Here is a 26,619-nt window from a genome sequence, read left to right as displayed (position 1 = left end):
AGTCGCGGGGCAGCCGCGCTCCGGCCCCGTCAGCGGCAGCGCCGCTTCGTGCCGGGCAGGAGCGGCAGAAGGAGCCGGGCGGCGGCGGGGGCTGAATCCCGGCAGGAGGAGGAAGAGGAAGAGGAAGAGGAAGGGGAAGAGGAAGGGGAAGAGGAAGGGGAAGAGGAAGGGGAAGAGGAAGAGGAAGAGGAAGAGGAAGAGGAAGAGGAAGAGGAAGAGGAAGAGGAAGAGGGAGAGGAAGAGGAAGCGGAAGAAGAAGAGGAAGAGGAAGCGGAAGCGGAAGAGGAAGAGGAAGAGGAAGAGGAAGAGGAAGAGGAAGAGGAAGAGGAAGAGGAAGAGGAAGAGGAAGAGGAAGAAGGGGCCGGGTCGGCCTGCGGCGTCCGATGGCCGGGGAGCAGCGGGGAGGCCTCGGGGAGCGGCGCCGGGCGGGGCTCTGTTGGAGCCGCCCCGAGGGGTTTGTGCCGCGCCGGGTCCCTGAAGGAGTCGCTCAGCGGGACGGGCGAGCTGGGAACGAAAGGAAATACAGAGAAGAGAATAAAATACAACCAAAGAGCCGCACCGAGAGGCGTCTCCCCCTCCCGCGTCTGAAGGAGCTGCACCGAGGGACGGGCGGAGGGTGAGTAGAATAAAATCCAGAGAATGGCGTTAAATAGACTAAAAAACTGCACCGGGATGTCCGCGGCGCCCGGTGTCACTCAAGAGCCGCACGGCGGGACGGGCGCTGTCGGGTGTGGCCAGAAGGGCAGCGCCGAGGAGGGTGAGGGGTGAGAACAGAAAAAACAATAGAGAGAATAGAATAAAATGCAAGAAAAGAGCCTCACCAGGGTATTCCCGCATCCCCGCGTCCCTGAAGGAGGCGCAGCGAGGGACGGGCGGGGCGCGGCCCGGATCGAGCCCCTCCAGCTGCGCCTCGAGCGGCGACCCCGCGGGACCGCGCCGGGGCCGGGCGGCGGCGGCAGCCGGAGCCGGGAAAGCGGCTTGGAGCGGCGGAGACGAGCGGGGGGTTCCCCTCAGCTCCGCTCAGCCCTCGGGCACCGGGGGGTTCCGGGGGTTGTTCCCGACCAGCTCCGCTCAGCCCTCGGGCACCGGGGGGTTCCGGGGGTTGTTCCCGACCAGCTCCGCTCAGCCCTCGGGCACCGGGGGGTTCCGGGGGTTGTTCCCCATCAGCTCCGCTCAGCTCTCGGGCACCGGGGGGTTCCGGGGGTTGTTCCCGACCAGCTCCGCTCAGCCCTCGGGCACCGGGGGGTTCCGGGGGTTGTTCCCCATCAGCTCCGCTCAGCTCTCGGGCACCGGGGGGTTCCGGGGGTTGTTCCCGACCAGCTCCGCTCAGCCCTCGGGCACCGCGCTGGGGTCGCCGCGCACTTTTCACCTCCGGCCGCCCCCACGGGCCGGGCCCCGCGGCTCCCGCTGCCGCCGCCTCGGCCCCGCCGAGCCCAGAAACCACGAAAGATCGCTGCCATGCACTAAAAAAGCTTTTCGTGCGCAGTGATGGGTGCGGGGGGAGTTCTTATGAACTCCCCTTCCCTCAGACCCTCCCGGGCACTGCCGGGCATTAGCGCAGCTCCCGGGGCCGTGTCCCTGCCACACTTGGGTATTAAATCCGACAGATCTGAGGAGCGGGCACAGCCCTAGAAACCAGGGCTTTGCCCTCGGGAGCTTGGAGCGGCACGAGGGGGATAAAGGGCCCCCTGCGCGCCCCGATGCCTCCTGAAGCAGCTCTGGCCCCCTAAGAACGAGGCTGTATTTGGGAGAGGGAGGGTGGCTGGGATGGGATCTTGAATGAGACAGACACATGTTGGGATGAAGAGGTTTGAAGGGGTCCCGTCACTGAGGAGGTTTTGGGGCACCCTCCTGCAGGAACTCAAGATTTTCAATCATGGCACCATCCATACGCCTTTCCCAACCCGCTTGCCATAGCAGTCTCTGTGTGGGTTTCAAAAAGATTTCTGCCAGCTTTCTACAGTCAAACGGAGTCATTAAACCACTCGTAAAAATATGGTGCAACAAAGTTTGCACGTACGGGTTGGTTAATCCATACTGCATCCCAGCTTTTTCTCCTTTTCGGATGAGCTTCCAATTGAGCCCTGCCCACTGGCGTTGGTTCGGATTACCGGGGGCAGCAATTCCCGGGAACGCTTGTGGAATAAATTCACCCTCAATCAGAGCCTCCCGTATGATTCCCTGCCACCGCCGAGCAGGATTGTCGGAAGCAGGGCAGCTTGGGGAGCCGTGGGCAGGACTTTCTTTTTTCCGCTCCGCCCTTTGAGCCGGGGGATCAGTCGTTCTTCGCATTCCCCGGCTCCGCTCCAGCTTTTGCCCCGGTTGGAATTTCCCCGCATCCCCTTCTCGCTCCCGCGGTTTCCCCCCTTCTCTGTTCGCCAAACTGTTTCCTCGGCAGGAGTCACAGGGCGGACGGACCCCCACCGGGGCCACCCCCCCGGGGAGCCGGGCCCGCGATCCCCGCGGCCAACGCGGACCGAAGACTCGGCACCGCGACACACATTCAGCAGCTGATTCAGGATTCTCTCTCCCCTCCGCCACCAGCAGCGGTTTCTGCTTTTCTCTTTCTTTCTCCTGCCGCTTGTGTTCTCAAAGCGGCTCAATCGCTCTGCCTTTGAACACCCGCCGTTCGCATTGGAATCCCCGCTCTGGCTAAGCCGCGGTGAGGCAGACGGCGATGGGGGCAGCGGGGGACACACACGCCCCCCCAGAGCTAAAGTTAACTCTTCGGGGGACACCACGGGACACCTCCTAGGCAGTTCTGGTGCTTGCGGAGAGGGGAGCTCATCCACTTCCATTTTCTCTGGTTCTGGCGCAGGCTGCGGAGCCTGTAACTCCGTCTCCGCGGGTGCAGAAGGCAGGGACGGTATAACTGGGTCTACTCCCCCAAAGAATTCTCGGGCGTACGTCGGAAAGGCAGCCGCAGGACGGCCTGGCTCTAGATGGGCTGCTGCCCCTACCGCAGCTGTTTTTTCTGCCTCTATTTGCCTCAGCGCCGTTATTATTAACTTCCATAGCGTACTAAGCCCCTTAGTCTCTTTTAATCCATTGCTTACGGCGTCCCAGAGAGTGATTCCCAGCCTTTCCCAGTCAAGAGTGCTGAGAACACTCCCGTTGGTGGCAAAAAATCCTCTCTCCCAACCCCATCTTAACAGTCTTTTCAAGACCTCCAGGTCATGCTTCTCTCAAGGAGAATATGCTGGAGGACCCTGAACGTGGCCTGCTCCTCTTTCGACAGACCCTTCCCCATCCTCCAGCCCCTGGCCTCTCACCTCTTCGGGTGCACCCGCTGCAGCGTACGTTTTCCGGACTTCTTTCCCCAGGAGCTTTCTTCGGCTCCCCCAACTCCAATGGAGCCGTTCTCCGACTCCCCCTCCATGGTCCAGCCGTGGCAGGCTCTGACCGGGGCCTCCCGCCTTTTCACTCCACAGACCCCCTTCAGAATCCAAAGGGTCCGGTCTGCTTCATTATCGCAGCGTTTATCACGTCGCGAGGTCACCAGCATGCGGGAGCTCAGGACTTCTGAACAACGAAGCAATATGATTCCGCAGAAGACATTTTATTGTTTCCATTGCACTCTACTTATGCATTTTGCAGCGGCTGTGCATGCGATCACGCACTTCTTGATTGGTCCCTCGATTTCGTCCACGCGTTCTGCACGCACTTTTCAGAAAACAGGATTGGTTCTAGTCCAGTGTGGCACAGTCCTTCTCCATCTATTTCTCGCTGCCTTGGTATTCTGCTTCTCAGCTTCTTCTTTCCCGTGAGAGTCCCTTCATTTCCCCATCACTTGATCTCTTCAGCTGTTCTCTGGGGCTCTCGGTGGGGGCAGAACCTCACGGGGGTGGTCCCCAAACCCCTGTCCCTCCCTGGGGGTCTCATGGGGGGTTCCTCCCCACCCATCCCTTCGCACGGGCCATGCCTGGCTCAGCTGCGCTGCTGGGAGGGGCAGGGCCATGTCTTAGAAGGGGCCATAAACCATCAGAGCCCCCAAAGTGCCCCGGGATCCACAGTGTGACATCGGACGCTGCAAAACTCCCCCGGGGGAGGTACCTGGGTGTTCACCCAAACCTGAACCTGTATTAACCCACCGAACTTGGAGTTTCCGGGGCTTCCCCAGCCCCCACGGGATCCAGCCTGGGACCATCACTTACACCAAGGACAGCGACATTGGAACAACCAAAACCAAAAGTTTTGTTGCTGATCCAGGGCTGCTGACTGTGTATCCTTCTACTCTCATACTTTCTTTGCCCTTACACGTTTCCTAAGTGTTACTTTTATGCTTTTAATATTACTGGGGATGGTAACCAAAAGGGCTCCAAACCCCCTTCACACAGCAACCAAACTGCTCTGAAATAAACCCTACAGAGATATATTTATGAACACAGATCTTTCACTGTTGTTTCACTCTCATCTGCCCCAGGGGAGCCATGAACCAGACCCTGGGTTACCCTCGCCTTCAGGGGCAGGGTGGAACAGGAGCCGGACACAGGGGAAGCTTCTGGAAGCTGCTCAAGGAAGCCACCCCTGGAGGCCCCCTATTTCCAAAGCCTGGCCATGCAAACCCAGGACACTGGATCCAAACATGGATCACTCAGACGGGGGGCACCAGGGCTCTGCCTGTCGTGGTTTGACGCAGCTGAGCGTCAAGCACACAAAATCTGCTATTTTTCATAAGGGGAAATAAGAAAATATTGAGGAAAACTAGAGAGCTGTGAAGCAGCACAGGTTCAAACTTAAACAGTTGCTGTACAAAGAAAAAGTTTATTACCAACAGAATTAAAAGCAAAAAGAATTAACAAGAAATTAAAGCAAACCTCCCCTCTCTTCCAGCACTTCCCTCCTTTTACCCAACTCGCACAAAGGAAGAAGAACATGGGATTTTAGTCAGTGTTGCAGTTCTTGAAAAGTCTCTTTGTTATGCTTAAGGAAAAAAGGGTTTTCTTCTGCATCACGTGGTTCCCAAAGTGCCACCAACAGCAGACCCGCCCGGGAAGAAACAATCTGCTGTGGTGTAAAACATCTCTGCCCTGAAAAATCTCAGAGTTCCTTCACACTGCCAGACATGGGCCATCACATGGGGTTATTAGACTTTGTAAGGATGAATTACTTTGGCCTGAACACAAAGGGTTGTTTGTTTTTTTTTTTTTTTGTGACAGGAGGTCTCTAAAAGCCTCTCAATACTTCTATATAGCCTGGCACAGGCACTTTTCATAAATTTCATGGGCCATAGGTTAACTTTCCATCCCTCCATGTACTCCAAATGGATCAAAGAGACAAACAGTTTGTGATATTACAGTTTCTTACCACGGCCTGCAGGAAGTTTTTTAAGCTGCGCACGAGAATCGCGGCACCGCCCTCTTTTCTCCCGTCGCCATTTCCAGCTCCGTCCCACAGGACTCACTTTCTCTTCTCTCTGGCTCCGAAGCCGCCACGTTGAAGAGTGTTCTTGTTCGGGCTCTACGGTGGAGAAAGCCTGGCTCCCTTTGTGCTGCTGGCTGCGTGGTGTCCTCTTCAGTTCAGCGCGGAGTGTGCTGGCTGCAGACAGGAGGCTCCGCCGGCTCCCGCTGGCTCCGCCGGACCCGCGTGGAGAGGAGAGGGACCCGCCGGTGCCAGGGAGCCGCGCCGGATGGGTTTAGCTGTGTGGCACTCCATGGCTGGCTTTAGCTGCCTGCGGCTCTGGGACAGTTCCCCCCCAGCAGTGACACAGGGTCTGTGCTGCGGCGTTGGGAAAGGAGGGGGTGCAGGGGCCCTGACCCGGCGGGGCCCGGAGGCTCCAAGGCCCCCCCACCTTCCGGCAGGAGAGCTGGAACGAAAGGAATTGCCCCGTTTCCATGTGGTTTAAATGAGCAAACGGAGGACCCCACAAGCCCCTCAAAACCCGCGGGACTAAGCTGGCCTTTACTGGATGCCAGGAAACACTAAAAACTCTCTGTCCCTGCCCTCTGCTACTGCACAGGGACAGGAAATACAAGGAAAGGTCCAGGAGCTGAGAGAAGGACCGGGAGAGATCCCGCCCCGAGCACCAGCACGGGCACAACAGAGCCAGCCTGGGCACAGGAAGGGAATTTATTACCAACCAAATCACAGGAGCACAAGGAGAAGGCAAAGAAATCTCTCCAACACCTTCCCCCCACCCAGCGCGGATCACCCGGAACGGGGGTCACCAGGGCTCTGCCCCACGGGGGTCACTGGGGATCATCCAACGCCGATCCTCCCACAGGGGATGGAGCTGGAGCAGAGCACGAAGCTCTTCCCGCACTCGGGGCACTCGCAGGGCTTCCCTTAGCGGTGCCTCCGTTGGTGATGGGTCAAGTTTGAGCTCCTGGAGAAGCTCTTCCCACACTGGGGACACTCGTAGGGCCTCTCCCCGGTGTGGATACGGTGGTGCTTTATAAGGTTGGTGTTGCATTTGAAGCCCTTCCCACAGTCGGGGCAGCGGAAGGGCCTCTCATCCGTGTGAATGCGCTGATGTTGGAGGAGGTGGGAGCTCCTCTGAAACCTCTTCCCACACTCAGAACACTCGTAGGGCCTCTCCCCAGTGTGGGTGCGCTGGTGTGCCCTCAGGGTGGAGCTCCATCCGAAGCTCTTCCCACACTGCAAGCACTCATAGGGCCGTTCCCCGGTGTGGACCACCTGGTGCTGGAGCAGCTCGGAGCTGCTGGAGAAGCCCTTCCCACATTCCCCATACTCATAGGGCCTCTCCCCAGTGTGGATCCTCTGGTGCTGGATAAGTTTGGAGTTCCATCTGAAGCCCATCCCACATTCTGGGCACTTGTGGGGCTTCTCCCTGCCCTGAGGCTTCTCCACCAGCTCTGAGCTCCCCCTGGATCTCCAACTGCCTTCCCGGCACAGGGAGGCTCTTTCCTCCTTGGATCTCTCTGGGCTGCGTTTGCAGCCCCTCCTCGTGCAGCATCTCCGGGGCTTTTCCTCCTCCTCCATCCAGCGACGCCTTGGGACTGACAAATCCTGGATTGGGGAAAAAACAAGGGGTGAGTGCCTTGGGTTGGGGGCTTCTCCTGCCCAGGTCCATCACCAGGCATCTTGTGTCCATAAAAACCTCCAAAACACCAAGATTCAGCCCAAAATGCCCCCAAACATCAAGACAAACATCAAGACACCGACCCAAAACTCCCAAAACATCAAGATTCAGACAAAACACCCTCCAGAATATAAACACATTCAGCCCCCACAAAAAAACCAAAGCACCAACATGGAGCCCAAGAAACCTCAGAAACACCAAGATTCACCCACGGGAAAATCGTGGATCCCCCTCCCTGCTCACCTGCTGGATGGGGGGGGCAACGCTCCTGGGGCTGGGGGGAGGCTGCAGATACAGCGAGTGCTGGAACCTTGCGGTGCCTCCTCTTCCTGATCCTCCTCCTGTGTCCCTACTCTTCCTCACACTCCTCTTCCTCACACTACTCCTTCTCCTGCAGAATCCCACCTGCTGCTCCCACGGGCATCGTTTCACCATTCTGGTCTCCAGCCCTGCTCCTCCAGCCTTTCTCCTGCTCCCCCCAGGCCCAGCACCCAGCCCTGGCTCGCTCTGCCCCCCAGAGCTCTCGGATCGCACAGCACGAGCAGCGATGCAGCTGCGGCAGCTCGGGCTGGGGCAGCGCTGGGCTCTCGGCCGCTCCTGCCCGCACTCGGCCCCCGCCGCAGCCACTTCTGCCAGCACAGCACGGCCCGGCCCGGCCTTGGCGCTCCCCCCCTCCCACCTCCCCAAATTCCCCTGGCGGGGGGCGCCAAGGCCGGGCCACACGTGGGCTCCAGCTGGGGAGCGCCGGGCGCTGCGGCTCTGCCTGGCAACTGCTGAGTCACCAGCGCCGCGCCTTCTGATTGGCTGAGCGCTGCCTGAGGGCCGCGCCTGCACCAAGGGGGGACACCCTGCTCCAGGGGGGATGTCCCGAAAACCGGGCACCCCCAGCGAACCAACAACACCAACGCCTCCTTACAAACACATGCTCTGAATCTGCTCGGACACAGCCACACGCACTTGCACACAAGCAAGTGACGGCACAAACCAGCAGCTCCACAAAATGGCACTGACTGACACACACTGCTGCTCAGCCAAGCTCCTGCTCAATTCCTCAACTTCCAGAACAACAACAAAGCCTGAACAGAACCATGGACATCGTTTCCTAATCAAAAGGGGACAATGCGGAGGCAGTTTGCACATTCTCCCAGAGCTAATTAAGGACATGGACACCCAGCAGGGGTAAAAAGGGAAGTCGAGAAGGGGTCTCAGCAACAGGGGACGGATGGTGTTGGTGTGCTGGGAAGGGATTGGTTGAAGGGAGTGTGCAGGAATATGGTTAAGGCAAACAGCAGCAGGAGGAATCTATGGGGTAAGAAAGGAAAAGGAAGATGGAAAAGAGGAGGAAGAGAAAAAAGTGAGGACAGGGATGCTTTTCAGCGCCATCTTATCCTCAACATTTGCCAGCTGATCCAGATCTTTTGTACCCCACGTTCCAGGACAGGACAGAAAAAGAAGTTCAGGATTTCAGGGGGTTTCTCTGTGGTGGGGAGCAGCAGGACAGGGCAGCACGGGCTGGGGGCCTGTGGGGAGCTGTGGGGCCGGGCCGGGGCTGTGGGGCAGCCGGGGCTCAGCGCCGGGCACTGCCTGACCCCAGCACCCCCCAGGCAGGGCCGGCAGTGGCCCCCGGCCCCCAGGAGGCTGCGGGATGTGGAAGGATCAGGATTTACTTTTATCGATCTTGTTTGGGTCACTGGAGAAATGAATGATTTTGCAGAAAGCTCAGCAGCTGTCAGAGGATGAGCACCCACAGGCACTGAGGGGGCTGCAGGAGAGGCACAAGAAGCCCCTGCAGCACTTGGCCAGAAAGGCTCAGCAGGGCAATGCAAGAAGGGATGAGCAAAAGGCCAAGGTGAAGGCAAAGGCCATGGCAGAGTTTCTACAGCCCCCCAGGGATGAACCGCAGGGCCCAAGGGGGCCCCAGCACCCAGGGGACGGCGGCGGCCACAAGCACCTGGCACAGGCATTGCCCTCCTCGGCACGGCAGAGCCCACCCAAACAGCCCCTGGCAAGGAATCAGGGGTCCATCTGCAGGCCAGAAGGACACTGCAAGCACAGACAGCAGCACCCTCAGCACCAGCAAGTCCACCCCACATGGACATGGATTGTCAGGGCTGGCAGAGCTCCCAGCAGACCAGGGACCCACCGCACCAGAGCCCTTGAGAACATTCAGGGCGCGTCTGGATCGAGACGAGGCCGCTCCTGATGGACACAGGGGCCTCTCTATCCACTCCGAATCTGAGACCTAAGGGGGGAAATTGTCAAGAAGTTCCTTGATTATTCAGGCAATAAGTGGGAAAGATGAGCAGGGGTGTTTTATTCAACCACTATCAGTAGATGTGGGGGATGGGTTTGAAATGCATCAATTTCTGTTTGTTCCTAATTGTGATTGTAATTTACTGGGAAGGCATTTGGTGGCTAAAGCGGGAATACAAATTAACATTGTAAAAGGAGATACAGAGGCTAATGCTGCTGGACCTTGGTGTCAAATGTCTGCGAAGGCCTCTGCTGAAGTGAACCCAGAAGTGTGGGCAGCCCCACGGAAATAGGGAAAATCAGATATGGAGCCTCTCCAAATTCCTCTGGAGCATCCAGGACAAGTGGTGTCTAAAAGCAATACCCTGTTCCAAGGGAGGCAAGGAAGGGGTTACAGCCTCTTACTGAGTCCCTGCTAAAGGCAGCGCTTCTGGAGCCAGGCATCTCTCCCTACAACACTCCTCTCCTGCCAGGCAAGAAACCCCATCATGGACACCAGAAGGAAAGCACAATTTTCAAGGCTTCAAAAGCAGATTAACTGAGCCTCCTGCCCTGGCCCTCCCAGACAGGGAAAAACCATTTGAATTGCATGTGGATGTTAAACAGGGCCATGCCAAAGGAATTCTTGGGCTCAAATGTTTCACCCAGTGGCCAGAGAGTGGCCTCATTGTCTGCAGAATTGTGCAGCCCCGGCTTTAATGGGAACTGAGGCCTGAAAACTGACAGCAGCAGAATCTCTCATTGTTCCAGCCTGGCATCAAGGTAAAGCTTTGTTAACCAAAGGAGCCTCTAAATGGATGAGCAGCGCTGGGTTCTTACAGAATGAAACTTGTTGGATGGAACAGGAGGATTCAGAGTTGAGGACAGGGCAAGGGTTGAACCCAGCCTCCTGTTTGAACGGCCCTGGACACGGGGCTGGCAAGAAACCCATGGCTGCAGTCAAGTGACAGAGCTCCAGAGCCGGCCTAGGAGAGATTGACCAGACATTCCCTGGCCTGAGGAAGAAAAGGTGTTTAGGGATGGGTCTGCAAGGGCAGCAGAAGGGAAAAGAGTGACAAGACACGCTGCTCTTAAGGAAAGGGAAGGAGACAAAGCGCAGCTCAGCGCCCGCATGCTCAGCTCAAAGGGCCGAGCTGGGGGTGCCTGGAAGAGCCTGGCACTGAAATGCCCTGAGCAGGAAGGCTTCAATATCTTCTGCTAACAGCATGGCAGCTCACAGCGGGGCAGAAGCATTTCCGACTGCTTCAGCAATCCCTGCATCAGTTCTTAAGGCATGTTTGGAACAAACAATTCCAAGATACGGGATTGTGGAAGCAATGGACTCAGACAGGGGAACTCATTTTACAGGAAAGATCCTTCAGGCTGTTCTGGCTGCTTTAGGAACACAGTGGGACCTCCAAACACCCTGGCACCCCCAGAGTTCGGGTCGGGTGGAAAGAATGAATGGGGAAATAAAGAAACACCTTCTGAAGCTGCTGGGAGAAACCAAGATGCCACGGGTACGGCTGCTGCCATTGGCTTTGGCAGGAAGAAGAGCCAGACCCAGGGCAGATATTCAATTATCTCCCCGGGCATCCATGTTTGGAATTCCTTACTAAAGCAAACGGAGAATGTTGGGAGAACTTCACTCACAAAAGCGGGGGGGAATCATCCCTCTCCCCACTCCAACATCTGCTGGCACTGTCGGGGTTATACAGGGTGGGTTTGAACACTGGGCTGATTTTGCTGCAACAAGTTCAGCGAAATCACTTGGGAATCCAAGGATGTGATGATTTAATCAGAGAAAAGAGGTCAATTGATGCATCCCTGGCATTTTTGGGAGCACCCAAAAATGGGGAAAAGATGAACGGCCACCAGAACAAATCCTACAACACCATGGAGCAGCCCCTGGGAACCCAAACGAATTCATACCAGGTGCCAGAGAACCCACAGATCATTTCAATGCATCATTAGATTACAAGCTGTCCTCCAAATCATAACCAAGCACACAGCTCCAGCTCCTGACCTTCTCACCCACCAATCCACTCCCATGAGCAACGCCACATTTCACCCTGGGATGGCATCAGATCCTCTTTCAGCAGAAGGACCAGGAGGTTGTGGAAAATTAAAGGACTCAAAGTGCTCTTGGCAAAGAGATGGCCAAGGAAAAGTGGGGAAACAGAGAACAAAGGAAAGAAGAAAGCAGCTCATGTACTGCTCCAAACGTGGAAAGGATGGGACTGGGACACGTTTTCGTGGTTCCCTGGCAGACCATGGGTTAAACCAATGCTGTTTCTCCTCTCAGGTGCTACAGCAACTCTCATCTTTTTACCATGCACCACACCTTGCTCAGTGCAGCTCATTCAGCAGGGGATCAAGGGCATGCAGGTGGCAGCCAGGCCTCCTGACCCAGAAAGGGCTGCAAAAGGACACAGAATGAGGTCACCGAGAATAATCCCAAAACCAAAGAAGGCCCAGGAAGAACAGATTAAGGCATTTTTAAAGTTTGTAAAGAGAAGGACTGAGAAAATAAGAAGAATTAAAAGGAAAAAATTGAACGTGTCTTTAGAAACAGATGGTATGAATCCCATTGGAGATAGGGCCAGGGACTTGGAGATAAGGAACTAACGACAGAAACCATAAATTTCAGAAGATGTTACTAACTGACACGAACTGCTGCACAGCCAAGGTCCTGCGAAATTCCTGAACTTCCCGAAGAAGAACAAAGCCTTAACATAGCCATGAATATCGGATGTTATACAAAGTGGGGGTGCACATTAAGGGGCACATGCAGCAGGCGCATCGGGAAGTCTGTACCTTCCAAGGACCTCAGCCACTGCGGAAAGGGACACGGAGATGCGGCCGGCGAAATCGGCATAAAAAGGAGGCTGCGTCCTCCAACACTTGGACAGAGCCCACGGGAAATGCCCCGTGGCCTCTCCCTTGCTCCAGGAATAAAGTTCCTTTTACAGGACTCCTCCGGCTCCTCTGGGGACACAAACCTCTGGCCACGGGAACTTTCCCGCACACTCCCGCCGACGGGGCAGCCACCTCTGTCCTACCCACAGCAGCCGGGACGAGCCAGCGCTGCTCCGGCACCGGCTCCTGCCGAGGCAGCAGCGGCAAGGAGAGCGCGGGCAGCCGCTCCCGCAGCGCCCTCACGCCAGGGCGAACACGGCGCCCACACGGCACAACGAACCCGCCCCAGCCCCCTGCCGCCCCCTCCGCCCGCAGCCAGCGCCGAGCCCCGCCAGAACCGAGCGCGGCTCCCACCTGCGCTGGGGCCGCCTCCGAGCTCCGCCGCCGCCTCACCGGGCTCCGGCCGCCGCCGCCGCTCCCGGGCCCGCACAGACGCTCCGCCAATGGCGCCTCTGCTGCGCCACGGCCGCCCTGCCGGCGGCTCCGGGCCCGGGCTGCTCCCCGCTCCGACCAATCAGCGCGCCAGAACCACGACTGACGGCAGCACCGCCCAATCGCAGCGAGGGGCGGGCTCTGCACACGGCCCAGCCTCGCCCCGCGCTCCCAGCGCCCCCCGGGCTGCGTGAGGGGAAAGCCGCAGCTGAGGAACAGCCCTGGAACGGGCCCGGCCCGAGCCGCCATTCAGCTGGGAAGGGAAACAAAGCTCTCCGCTGCTCCCGGCCCGACTTGCCCAGCCCTGCGTGTTGGCTGCCTCCGGCTCCTTGGGAAGCCCTGCAGCCTCCGGACTCCCGCCCCTAATTCGGAGCATCAGTGCATGGCTTTGATTTCGTTGTTCAGGCTTGGCTATGGGCTGTCCTTGTCTGCTGCATTTTCTGGGTTCCTCTTGGATCCTTTGAGCAGCAGGCTGTGCCCCGGGAGGATCCTTTGTGCTCCTTTGTGACAGAGGAGAACCTTCCAGGCGGTTCTTGCGGGAGCTGCTGCTGTGATGTCACGGGAACGCTGCCGCGTCCTCGCCGTGTTCCCGTTGCTGTGGGCACGGAGCCCTCAGTGTCCAGAGCGGCTCTGGGCGCCCGCTGGTTGCCGGAGGATCCTCCTGCCCGAGGCATTCTCAGCAGCCAGCCCAGCCCCTGCCGGGTGTCCTTCTGTGCTTGCAGGGGTACAGTCTGCCACGTGTGCAGCACGGCCAAAATGATCCAGCAAGCGGTTGCTGCAGTTTGCACTCTGTACTCTGTGGCTTATTCGGGGTATTTTTTAGCCCACTTGGCACGTAAGTCGAGGTTTTCCCTGGCTGCAGCGGCGGTGCCTTCGGGCTTGCTGTGTGCTTTCTGTTCTCCCACTGGAACTGAGCTGCCTTTGTAACCAAATTGCCATTAAGACACCGCTGGTTTGGGAGAGCTCCTGCCAGCAGCTGCAGCTGAAAAAGGGGGTGTCTGCAGCCAGCGGGGCGTGCACAGCATTTGCAATGGAGCCGGGGGGGTTCTGTTCCCTCAAGCGCAGAGTCTGTGCCAGCGGAGCCTGGAACTCCCTGCGTTGGCTGCTGCAGCCAAGGGCTGACACAGCCCAGGATTCTGTGCTGTTCTCTTGCTTGCTGTGCGAAGGGACTGTGGCTCCTGGAGGGATGTTGTGGAAGCAAAATGCTCTCTCGGGGTGTCCTTGCTCCGTGGGAGTTCCCACCACGGGCAGGTTTTTCCTAACAGCATCTGGTTCGTGTTGCCTGTCCCGTTGCAGGGCACCTCACGCGTGGATCCCGAGCAGCTCCTCCTTCGGTGAGTGGGAAAGGAACCTTTGGTGGTCAGAACTGTGCAGAGAGTTGTGAGCTTGGCATGTGGCAGTCGAGTGCCAGCCTGGGAGGGTGAAGGAAAGTTCCTGCCAGTGTCTTTGCAGCAGCAGCAGCAGCAGCAAAGGGATCCCTGGCACTTTTCTCCTTCTCTGCTGAAGAGCTTTTGAAGAGCTGTAGGTCTGGTTTTGCAGGCAGAAGATTGCTTGCTGGCTTTAGCCACGGTGGAATATGGAATGCCCAGCAATAAGTGGCAATGTCGACTTTAGCCCATTCCTAGTTTGAACCGCTCTGAATCCCATTTCTGCTTAGTGCAGCTGGATGTGTAGCTGAGGATAAATAAGGCGATAACTGAGATAGAACTTCCCGTCCCTCACGCTACCATCTGTCCACAGGGCACAAAAGCAGCATCAGCTCCTCCTCTGTCTCCCTGTGCTTCCAAAGAGGAGGCCAAAGAGGAGGAAGACAGCAGTGAACTTCCCGCTGTTCTGGGGGATGATGGTGAACTTCCCTCCATCCTGGGAGACGACAGTGAACTTCCCTCTGTCCTGGGAGATGAGGGCAAACATCCCATGGTTCGGGAATACAACAGTGAAGCTCCTGTGGTGTGGGGCGAGGATGGTGGACATCACCCGGTGTGGGATGAGGACAGCGAGGCTCCAGTGCCATGGGACAAGGACGACGGACATCTCCCAGCGTGGGACGAGGACAGAGGACATCCTGTGATTTGGGAAGAGGACAGTGCAATTCTCCCAGCATGGGAAGAGGACGGGAAACGTCCCGTGGCTTGGAAAGAAGACCAGGAACCTGCTGAATTTTGGGAAGAGGATGGGGAACCTCCCTCTGCTTGGGAAGAGGACACTGAACCTCCCTCTGCTGCGGGATCCTGGACTGAACATTCTGACAGCAGCACAGCCCTCCAGCCAGAGGGCAGAGAGGAGTGGTGCCTGATGCAGCTGAGTACGTCTGCTGTGCTGCTGTGTGCCAGAGCAGGGTGCTGCGTGTGTGTCTCAGCATCAGCTGCACCCAGGCTTGCTGTGCAGCTGAATGTCACAGAGTCATTTATTGTCCTTGCCCAGCTGAGAGCAAGGGGCTCCCGGCCCCAGGGAGTGGGGCTGCATTTTGGCCCTGCTGCAAGGCGGGGTCTCCATCTGGGAGGGAGCGTCTTCCATGTGGTTTCTTTCAGGGAGCACCGTGAGCGTGGGGGAGCCTGCCGAGAAATACCTGGAACTGGAGCAGGTTGGCCAAGGGTAAGTGCACGGCAGTTACTTCTGCACAAGCAGGGGCCAGGTATTTGCTGGTGCAGGATCAAGTGAGAAGCCAGGCAAGCTGCAAACAGCTTCAGACACTGGGCCACGATCCTGCTGTCTCTCAGTCCTGATCAGAATTGGTAATTGTGGTCAGAATGCACCGTCAGAGGCCCCTGAGGCCGGCAGTGTCCTGCCTGCAGCAAGGAGCAGGACCTGGAAGATCTTCTGTCCCTGGAATTTGATTGCCTGAAAGAGCAGCTCACCATCTGGTGCCTGTCAGAAAACAGTTCTCAAGAAGATTCCTTTCAAATATTTTGCTTCCTAAAATATCCACCGGTCAGGATTATCAACATAACAGTTTAGAAACAGAAACCAGAGATGAACTAATAAGTGCCCTTTTCAGCACAGGTAGTAAGCCCCGTACATTCAGTAACAGACACAGAGCTGCTGCACTGGGGGGGAAAATGCATCAGCTGCCTGATGGCAGGGCCCTTGTGGATCCTGCAGCTCATAGGCAGGAAATGGAAAAGGATGAAATACATTCTTTTCCAGTTCTTTAGACACCTGCTCCCACCCTAGGTTTTGGACTAAAATAATTCAGTGTGGACATTTGGGATTTGCTCCAGCCCTTTTCCTTCGTGTTGGGCCCCAGTTTTCTCTCGCACACCTTGCGAGGCACAGGGCTGGTGGCTGCTGCGCTGCTGTTTGAAGGGTCGATGCACCCAGGTGTTTTGTAAATGCTGCAGGCAGCAGAGATCTCCTGTCTGGGCTGGCTTTCACTCCCAGGGCCTAAAGTGCTGCTTCTTTCTTCTCTGCTGTTCTGTCTCCAGGGCTTTCGGAACCGTTTATAAAGGACTCAACAGGGCCACTGGAGGAGAGGTCAGTGTCACCACGCCCACCGCGTCGGGCAGCTCTCGAGGGCTTTCCCCTCTGCTGGGAGCTGTGGCTGCAGCTTTGGGGGGCCAGCAGAGCTTTCCTGCACAGGCTGTTCCACTGAAGGCACAGCAGTGTCAGCCTGCAGAGCAAGGCTGGGACAGACTTGAGCCTTCTGAAGTGCCCAAAGAATGCAAGGAGGGCAGCGGTGTCTGTCAGAGCAGGACACGCTGGCTTGGTCTTCATATCTGAAAACATCAGTGCATCAGCTGGTGGAGGCTGAGGCCTAATTTATCTTCATCCCAGCCTCGGACAGGAACACTGTTTAGCAGTTTTTCCATCCTGTATTTCATCTTCAAAGGATACCTCAAGACCTAATTAAGGAGCGATCCTGCTTGGCATCAGTTTGGGGTTTTAGTCCTACTGCAGCTGTTCCCAGAGAGAGGGAGAGGAATGAGAAGATGGATGTGCAGAGCAAAGCTCTCTCCTAAATGCTGCAGCTGTGTTTGGGTCTGGTGTCAGTGACAGCCCATGACAGGGATCATCTGAGCAATGTTTGTGCGTGTTTGCTCTGTTGTGCAATCCCAAACAGAGCAGTTGCGTTTGAAATCATGACCAAATCCCACAGGATTGCTAAAGGGTTCCTGGCTGTTTTGCTCTGTTTTCACAGAACCAGAATTACTTCCTGCTTGCAAAATGTGTTTGAATGATAATGAGAGTGGTGGTAAACTAAGGCGGTTTGAGAAGACTGCAGGTGCAGAGAATGCTGTGAGAGCTTTGAGGCTGGGAGCTGAGGGCCCATTTCTGCAGAGCTTCCAAGGCCAAATGTCTCTGGCCCTGTGTCCTGTAAGCGGCCCCGCAGCGAGCAGAGAAATGGGCTGTGGGAATGTCACTTGCTGAGCCCGGGTGTCCCATCCCAAGGCAGTTTGGCACAGCCCGGCTCCGTCGCTCCGCAAAGACTCGCTCCGTGTTTGCTGCGGCCTCCTGCCCCAGACTCCTGCAGTTCAAGGGCTGCAATGTCCTTTCAGGTGGCCATAAAGAAAATGAGTCTCAGAGGGCAGAACAGGGAACGAGCTGTGAATGAGATCCTGGTCCTGAAGGACAAGAAGAACCCCAACATTGTCAGCTCTTTGGACAGGTGAGTGCTTCAGCTCTTATCCCGTGCACGGGCCCTGCGTTAATCTCTCCTGGCATCCGCAGTCTGTAGCCTGTTTTGAAAAAGCCTCACCCGGCCGTAGCTTCCCAAAACAACAGCCTGTCAGTTCACTCCCTCCGTGTGCTTTTGTTGCTTTGGTTTGGTTTTTCCTTCAAGCTGACCCAGTTTTCTGGGTCTTATGACAAGTGCTGATAAACCCTGTCAGAAATTATTTCCCTTGGCTTCTCCTTCCCAACTCTTTTCCATTGCTGCAGATGCCAGGAAGACCAGGTTCTTGTTTCCAGAAATGCCTCATGTGCCCATTTTGCAATGGCCTTGCCTGTTTCTGAAGGGACTTTCTGCAAGGTTTTCCAAACACTTGACCACTTTGTCCTAAGTGCGGCACGGCCTCCTGCCCTGGATAACTCTGGAAGTTGTGTTGCCTTGTTCTGGAGGGAACGGTGGAACTGCTGAGTTCAGATGCTGAACCAGCTGGGGACAAGTGTTGTGGTTCCACATTGATCTGGGCTGCTGCTAAACTGCATTTTTCACCTGCTTGCCATCTAAGGCCTCTCCTTTTCCACAGGCATCTCCTTCTCCTTTAGACTGTGCAGATCCCAAGGACTGTGCAGCCTGGCAGGAATGTCTCTGCATCGGATTCTGTCCTCATTTACAAGTGACCTGGAAACAAAACTCCACTCGAGGCTTTTCCATCGGGGAATTGAGCAGTGCACGTTCATCTCCATGCCATTGTTTGCCTCTTCCAGCTTCCTTGTTGATGAAGATCTCTGGCTGGTGATGGAATACATGGATGGAGGAACTTTGCAGGACGTTGTCAGACAGACACGCATGGCTGAAGGAGAGATGGCAGCTGTCAGTCGGGAGGTGAGGGATCCTGCTCGTGCTTCCCATGGACACAATGCTCCTTCCAAGCAGGGCCTGAGAACAGGAGTGGCTGCATGCTCAGAGCTTTGTTTCTGTGTTGTTTTATGAGATGCAGAAGAAAGAGCCTCTGAAGTGAACGGCCTGCCAGTGTCACTGCACTTCCACTCTGCTCTTGTCCTCTGACCTGCTGTTGTGGGACTCTCTGTCTTTTTTGATTTGATTTGCTGTTCTCGGCTTTGCCTTGAACCATTTGCCCGGAGCTTGTCTGCACTGCACTCCTGGCCTGGCACAGCAAAGCTGCTGCTGGCAGAATTCTAAACTGTCCTTTCTTGTGGGATTGTGTATTCCGGCCATGGATTTCCACCCTCGTGTTTCTTGCTCTCTCTCAGTGTCTGCAGGGCCTGGATTTCCTCCACTCAAACCGGGTGATCCACAGAGATCTGAAGAGCTCCAACATCCTTCTGGCAACGGACGGCTCTGTCAAGCTGGGTGGGTGTTCCTGGTCAGGCACGGTGCTCCCGGGCTGCGGGTGTGGGGCTGCTTCCCAGTGACGGCCAGAGCCCCACAAGTGCTGCTGGTGGCGGTGCCCGGCCCCTGCTGCCAGCTGAGAGCGGCTGCCCCATGCAGAGAGCTCAGGAGAGGAGCAGGGTGTCAGCAGTGGCTTTGCTCTGGGTGTGGCCCTTGCAGAGGGGCGGGAGTTGGAATCTGAAGCTTCAAGGGAATCACTAAAAGCCACTGCATGAAAGCTGAGGGTTCCTTTAAGGGTCCACTTCCATCTTGCCTTGGCTACAGCCCTGCGGACTTTTCCAGCTGGATTCAGCAGTGCATTCTCAGACTGAGAGTGGGCAATCTTTGTGCTTGGTTTCCTCATTCCAGCTGCCTTTGACAGTGTTTGTTTCTGTCCTCAGCTGATTTTGGCCTCTGCGCTCAGCTGAGCCCTGAGCAGGAGCAGTGCAGCTCCATGGTGGGCACTGCTCACTGGATGGCCCCAGAGGTTGTGACCAGTTCTCCTTATGGCCCCAAGGTGGACATCTGGTCCTTGGGCATTGTGACCATCGAGATGGTGGAAGGAGAACCTCCTTACTTCAAGCACACGGCGGCCATGGTAAGAGGCAAATTTCCCAGAGTTTGCAGAGGCCTGTGAGCACAGAGGGACCCGCCCTGGGAGGAGCAGCCGGAGGGCTCTGCCCATCGGGAAGGGAATTCCCAGAGGATTCAAGCCTGAGCACAGATGAATATTCTGCAGTCTCCAGAATTTGCTTTGGGTTTTAAGTTGTTGCAGCTCTTCTGTCTGCAAGGATGACCTGAAAACATGAAGCCAGAGCATCAGCTCTAATCTTATCTTGCAGAAAACCCCAGACCAACCCCAAACCCCACACCCAAACCCAACAAGTTTTCTGAAGGAGTTTCTGAAAGAGGTTCTGCGAGATGAACTCCCCCTGACTCTTCTCACTGGGAAACTTGTCTAAAACATGAAGATGATTGTTTAACATCCCCATAGTCTAACATATTTCTTTCCTCGCCCAAGCTACTTTCTCCATGTCACCAAGGCTGAGCTTTCAGCAACCCAAACCTCGGGTTCCTTGCCTGGCAGTTTCTGGGATGGAACATCTTGAATGCATTTACTTGAGTGTCAGTGGCACTGCAGGGATGCATTTGATGTAAGAATCCTTGGAAATACCACAGGCAGACCACAGTGACTCTTGCAAATGGCCTGTAAAGCTGGTGTCCGTATTTGGAGAAGCAAAATGGGTTATTTCTGATGGAGGTTCCAACTAACAAAGTCAGCCAATGACATTGGCTCTCAAGGCAAGATCATCTGGATGTTGGAATGGCTGTGGCTGCAGCAGCGTTTGGCTTTTTTGGTTGGCATAGAAAAATGAGCTCTGAGCAGCATCTCTGCCAAGGAGGAAAGTGTCCCTGGAGACTGGGGCTGAGAAACCGGGGTCGCTGTGAGCACTCGTGGGTGTGAAGGAAGCTGGCAGAGCTTTTTCAGAAGTGTTTGCTTTTCGCGCAGGCTCGCTGTCTGATCCGGCAGAACGGGACCCCGCAGCTGCAGGAGCCCAGGCGCCTGTCGGCTCTGCTGCGGGACTTCCTGGAGTGCAGCCTGGAGCCGGACGAGGAGCGGCGCTGGTCTGCCCAGGAGCTGCTGCAGGTGGATGCGAAGCAGCTGCAGGGGAAAGAGCAGCGCGAGGGAGGGGTTTTCTCGTGGGGCCCCCTCCAATAGTCTCCAGTCTCGCTGCTTTTCACATGCAAAGCCAGCAGAATCCTCGCCTGGTTTGGCTTGGCAGGGTCCTTTGCAGGTCGTCTGGACCAGGTGCCCCGCAAGGAGCAGGGACATCTTCAAGCAGATCAGGTGGCCCCGAGCCCTGCCTGACCTGAGCCTGGATGTTTCCAGGGAGGAGGCACCTCCCACATCTCTGGGCACCCTCTGCCAGTGTTTCCCCACTCTTCTGATAAAAAAATTCTGCCTCAGATCTAATCTGAGCCTGCTTCCCTCTCCTGAGTTTCAAACCATTCCCCTTTGTCCTGTTGCAACAGAGCCTGTGAGGAACTTGACTTGGGAAAGTAACAGTTGATTTCTTTCTTTTTCATCCTTTGGGCAGCACCCATTTTTATCATCAGCCAAGCCTCTCTCCAGCCTGAGCCCTCTGATTGCTGCAGCAAAGCAATTGAAGGAGCAGCGGAGGACCTGAAGCACCTGGGGCCAGCTTTTTGTTATAGTAGTTAGGACAAGTGGTTAGTTACGGTAGTTAGCACTGCTAGTTAGTTATGGTGGTTAGGACAGCCTGGTAGTTATGGCGGTTTTTTGAATAAAAGCTCTGTTAAACCTCAAGTCCCTTGATGTGTCCCTTCCTTGTTCCCCCGTGGCTCAGCTGCCCAGAGCAATGAGAGGGGAGAGCGGGCCCAGCCTTGCCCAGAGCTGAGCCCCAGCAGAGCCCCGGCAGAGCCCAGAGCAGCCTCAGCATCGGCAGAGTCAGCCTGGAAGGAGGCGCCTGGAGCCTTCTCGACTGCAGCCGACTCTTGTTTACAAACCGCGTGGGGTGGGAAATGCCACTGGTTCTGCAAGAGGCCAGAGGGGGCCCGGGGAAGGCCCAAGTGCTCCAGGCGAGGCAAAAACCCGCCCAATGCTGGAGAAAAACCACGCCTTTTTCCCCTCCCACGTCAGCCAAAATATTGAATCCTAACCCAAGTCAAACGGGGCAGGGGAGGAGCCCAGGCCCTTCCGTCCCTGCAAACCAAAGCGTCCCTTGCACGGCTCTGAGCCCCGGTTGCCCCGCGGGCGTTGGTTTCTGTTGGGCTCGCTGCCGCCAGCCCAGGCCCAGCCCGGGACAGGGCGGGCGCTGGAGGCTGCGGGCGGGGAGATGCGATCCCGGGACACGCATTCGGTGGCACCTGTGAGCGCAAGCAGGGGAGGAGCTCCGGCAGTGACAGGGAGAAAGGAATAAGGTGAATGTGACTTAAACAAACGAAGCCCGTGAATCTGCTTTAGATAGGGCCAGGGAGCTGTAGGTAGGAAGGAGTGAAAGAAACTATCACTTCCAGAAAATGTTACTGATTGCCATGAACTGCTGCTCAGCCAAGGCCGTGTCAAATTCCTGAACTAAAAGAAGAAGAACAAAGATTCAATGGAGTTATTAATATTGCTTTGTTCTACTAAAACAAACAAAACGGGTGTGTGCATATTGGAGGGCAGATCGGGAAGTCTGAACCTTTCAAGGAACAGTCCCGGGGACAGAGCAGCCACCTCTGTCCTACCCACAGCAGCTGGGACGAGCCAGCGCTGCTCCGGCACCGGCTCCTGCCGAGGCATCAGCGGCAAGGAGAGCGCGGGCAGCCGCTCCCGCAGCGCCCTCACGCCAGGGCGAACACGGCGCCCACACGGCACAACGAACCCGCCCCAGCCCCCTGCCGCCCCCTCCGCCCGCAGCCAGCGCCGAGCCCCGCCAGAACCGAGCGCGGCTCCCACCTGCGCTGGGGCCGCCTCCGAGCTCGCCGCCACCTCAGTGGTGGTTCCCAGTCACCCCCAGTATGATCTCATTCACTCCCAGCATCATCCCAGTCGCTTACAGTCACTCCCACTGTGTTTTCAGTATGGTCCCAGTCACTCCCAATAAGATCCCAGTTGCCTGCAGCGTGGTCCCAGTGGCTCCCAGTCACACCCAGGATGGTTGCTTTCACTCTCAGTAAGTGTCCAGTGTGGCTCCAGTCATTTCCAGTATGAACCCAGTCACTCCCTGTATGATTGTATTTGCACCCACTGTGGTCCCAGTTGCTCCCAGTGTCTTGGTTTGAAAGACAGGTGTCTGCCAAGGAAGGCAGGAGTCTCTCCTGAAATGGAAGAAAAAAAAAATTGCAACCCCCTTCCCTCTGAATTATTATAATTTTGAAATTTAGGAGCTTTATAGGCAAAGATATGAGGAACAGGAATAACAGGGTAATATATACTAATATATATACTATAATATATAATATATAATATGTAATTTATACTAATATATATCTGTATGTGTATAACCAGTCAAACAAACAGCAATAACTATGACAGTAACAGCAAACAATCACAAACCCAGTCCCAGCCTTCTCGGCTGTCAGGCCCTTTCCCCTCGGGTGCAGTTCCGCTCGCAGCCAGCAGGGGCGCTGGCGGCTCCCGGTGAGCAGGGCAGGTGCGATGGTTCCCCCGCGGCTGCAGGGGGCGCTCCGGAGCGAGCTCGGGGAGCACGCGGCACTGGCGGCCTGGGATCCCGGGAAGGGATGGAACAAAGATTTCAAAAACCCCCTGGACAGCCGATCCCGGTGTCTGGCCGGACCCTCAGGAACAGCAGGCTGGAACAGCAGGGACGAGCACAAATCCCGGGTTTCAGACGAGATGTATCGACCTCCGGAGCTGCGGTGGGAACCCCCGGAGGTCTCGGCAGGCAGGGCGAGTGGGGCTACAGAGTAGCAAAGGCTCGAAGCAACAGCAGGGGTGGGGCGGCCACAGCCTGGCTCCCAGCAGAGCAGGGAAGGTGGGCTTGGGATCCTGGGGTATCTCCGGTAGAAGGAAAGCAGCTGAAGAAGCAGCCTCTCTCTCCATCCAAACGCCAGGAAACTGACTGCCCGCAAACCCAGGTGAAAGTGATGCACCCCTGCCGCTATTACCAGGTCCTTTGTTTTCCTTAAGCACCCAGTAATTTGTCCCCCTGCCAACATCTATGGGGAAAATTCCTTTAAGAGAAAAAGAAATAGGAGAAGAACTGCTAAAACCCCAACATTATCCACCCCAAATTTTTCCCATACTAACACGTTACATGAAACTGAACCCTTTTAACCATATAAATACATGCATCACGCGAATTATATACATATATACATGCTGATGCTGATTCAAATACAGAGCCATGGGTAGTTCACCCTAAAACAAGGTCCCCTTGAGGTATGCATCAGGTCTCTCCATTCTTTTGCATCACCCACCAGGAGCACCCTAGTCCCTGAGCAAAGACAACCCCACGGATGGGTTTGTCTTTGCTCGAAGCAGAATTAACCCAAACAGTTTTTCCAAGCATACCTCTCATGTGCACCACTGGAACCTTATCCCCGTCTGTTGTTTGTAGGGGTTCGGATTGGGCAGGGCCTGCTCGGCTGGTGGAGCCTCGGGTGTTAACTAACCTGGTGGCTCTTGCTAAATGCACCTCCCAGTTTTTGAAAGTCCCCCCACCCAGTGCCTTCAAGGTGGTTTTAAGCAGTCCATTACACCGCTCAAGCTTCCCAGCTGCTGGTGCATGGTAAGGGATGTGGTACACCCACTCAATGCCATGTTCTCTAGCCCAGGTGTTTATAAGGCTGCTCTTGAAATGAGTCCCATTGTCAGACTCAATTCTCTCAGGGGTGCCATGCCTCCAAAGGACTTGCTTTTCGAGGCCCAGGATGGTGTTCCGGGCAGTAGCGTGAGGCACAGGGTAGGTCTCCAGCCATCCTGTGGTGGCTTCTACCATTGTGAGCACATAGCGCTTGCCTTGGCAGGTTTGAGGCAGTGTGATGTAATCAATCTGCCAGGCCTCCCCATACTTGTATTTGGACCACCGCCCACCATACCACAGGGGCTTCACTCGCTTGGCCTGCTTGACCGCACCGCATGTTTCACAATCATGGATCACCTGGGAGATACTGTCCATGGTTAGATCCACCCCTCGATCTTCTGCCCACTTATAGGTGGCATCTCGGCCCTGATGGCCTGAGGCATCATGGGCGCATCGAGCTAGGAACAACTCTCCTTTATGTTGCCAATCCAAGTCTATCTGGGACACCTCTATTTTCACAGCCTGATCTACCTGTTTGTTGTTACGATGTTCTTCATTAGCCCGGCTCTTGGGGACGTGAACATCTACATGACGGACTTTCACAGACAGTTTCTCTACTCGAGTGGCAATGCCTTTCCACTCCTCAGCAGCCCAGATTGGTTTTCCACTGTGCTGCCAGTTTGCCTTCTTCCACCTTTCCAGCCAACCCCACAGAGCATTGGCTACCATCCATGAATCAGTGTAGAGGTAGAGCTTTGGCCATTCTCTCTTTCAGCTATGTCAGGACCTAACTGGACAGCTTTGAATTTGGCAAATTGGCTCGATCCACCTTCTCCTTCAGTAGCGTGTGCAACTTGTCATGTGGGGTCCATACAGCGGCTTTCCATTTCCAGCCAGCACCTACAATTCGGCAGGAACCATCAGTGAAGAGGGCGTATTGTCTTTCACTCTCTGATTGCTCGTTATATGGTGGGGTTTCTTGGGCACGTGTCACTTGCTCCGCTTCTTCTTCAGAAGATAACCCAAAAGTCTCACCTTCCGGCCAATTCGTAATTATTTCCAAGATCCCAGGGCGATTCGGGTTTCCAATTCAGATGCGCTGCATGATGAGGGCAATCCATTTGCTCCAAGTAGCATCGGTGGTGTGATGCATGGAAGGAACCTTTCCTTTGAACATCCACCCCAGCACCGGTAGTCGGGGCGCCAGGAGGAGCTGTGCCTCTGTGCCGATTACTTCTGAGGCAGCTTGGACTCCTTCATAAGCTGCCAAGATCTCTTTCTCTGTGGGAGTGTAGTTGGCTTCAGACCCTCTGTAGCTTCAGCTCCAGAATCCCAGTGGTCGGCCCCAAGTCTCACCAGGCACCTTCTGTCAGAGGTTCCAGGACAGACCATTGCTCCTGGCTGCAGAGTAGAGCACGTTCTTCACCTCTGGTCCTGTCCTGACTGGGCCAAGGGCTACGGCATGAGCAATTTCCTGCTTGATCTGGGCGAAGGCTTGCTGCTGTTCAGGGCCCCATTGGAAATCGTTCTTCTTGCGGGTAACCAGGTAGAGAGGGCTCACGATCTGTACTCAGGAATGTGCATTCTCCAAAAGCCTATGGCACCTAGGAAAGCTTGTGTTTCCTTCTTGTTGGTCGGTGGAGACATTGCTGTGATCTTATTGATGACCTTGGTGGGAATCTGATGTCGTCCATCTTGCCACTTTACTCCCAGGAGCTGGACCTCTCGGGCAGGTCCCTTGACTTTGCTCTTCTTGATGACAAAACCAGCTTCCAGGAGAATTTGGATGATTGTTTCTCTCTTTCTCAAATACCTCCGATGCCATGTTCCCCCACATGATGATGTCATCAATGTACTGCAGATGTTCTGGGGCCTCACCCTCTTCCAGTGCAGCCTGGATCAGTCCATGGCAAATGGTGGGACTGTGCTTCCACCCCTGGGGCAGTCAGTTCCAGGTGTACTGCACACCCCTCCAGGTGAAGGCAAACTGAGGCCTGCACTCTGCTGCCAGAGGAATGGAGAAAAATGCATTAGCAATGTCAATAGTGGCGTAGCACTTTGCTGCTTTGGACTCCAGCTCATACTGGAGCTCCAAAATGTCCGGCACAGCAGCGCTCAGTGGTGGAGTCACTTCATTCAAGGCACGATAGTCCACAATCTCCATTCCCCGTCAGACTTGTGCACAGGCCAGATGGGACTGTTGAAGGGTGAGTGGGTCTTGCTGACCACCCCTTGGCTCTCCAGCTTGCAGATCATCTTGTGGATGGGGATCACAGCATCTCGATTTGTCTGATACTGCCGGCCGTGCACTGTCGAGGTGGCAATTGGCACTCGTTGCTCTTCCACTTTCAGGAGACCAATTGCAGAGGGATTTTCTGATAGTCCAGGCAGGGTGTTCAATTGCCTAATGCCCTCTGCCTCCACAGTAGCACTCCCAAATGCCCACCTGAGTCCTTTCAGGTCTTTGTAATACCCATTCTGGAGGATGTCTATGCCCAGAATACACGGGGCCTCTGGGCCAGTCACAATTGGATGCTTTTGCCACTCCTTCCTAGTCAGGCTCACCTCAGCTTCCAACAACGTCAAATCGTGTGATCTCCCGGTCACCCCAGTGTTGGATACAGGTTCTTCCCCCACATGTCCCAATGGCATTAAAGTACACTGTGCTCCAGTGTCAACCAATGCATCATATTTTTGTTGCTCTGATGTGCCAGGCCATTGGATCC

The 26,619-nt window shown here is 55.7% G+C and overlaps 1 protein-coding gene across 1 annotated transcript in view; it reads right to left on the bottom strand.

Moving 5' to 3' along the window:
- Positions 1-26,619, bottom strand: part of LOC138101927 (uncharacterized) — a 958,962-nt gene that overhangs the window by 171,012 nt on the left and 761,331 nt on the right. Inside the window, 1 exon segment of the mRNA XM_068999675.1 lies at positions 6,291-6,790. Coding sequence (XP_068855776.1) covers positions 6,291-6,790 — 500 coding nt within the window.

This window comes from Aphelocoma coerulescens, unplaced genomic scaffold (assembly GCF_041296385.1).
Source record: "Aphelocoma coerulescens isolate FSJ_1873_10779 unplaced genomic scaffold, UR_Acoe_1.0 HiC_scaffold_56, whole genome shotgun sequence".
Lineage (NCBI taxonomy): Eukaryota > Metazoa > Chordata > Aves > Passeriformes > Corvidae > Aphelocoma > Aphelocoma coerulescens.
Note: the sequence above shows the minus strand (reverse complement) of the source record. Positions and strands in the feature narration are given on the sequence as shown.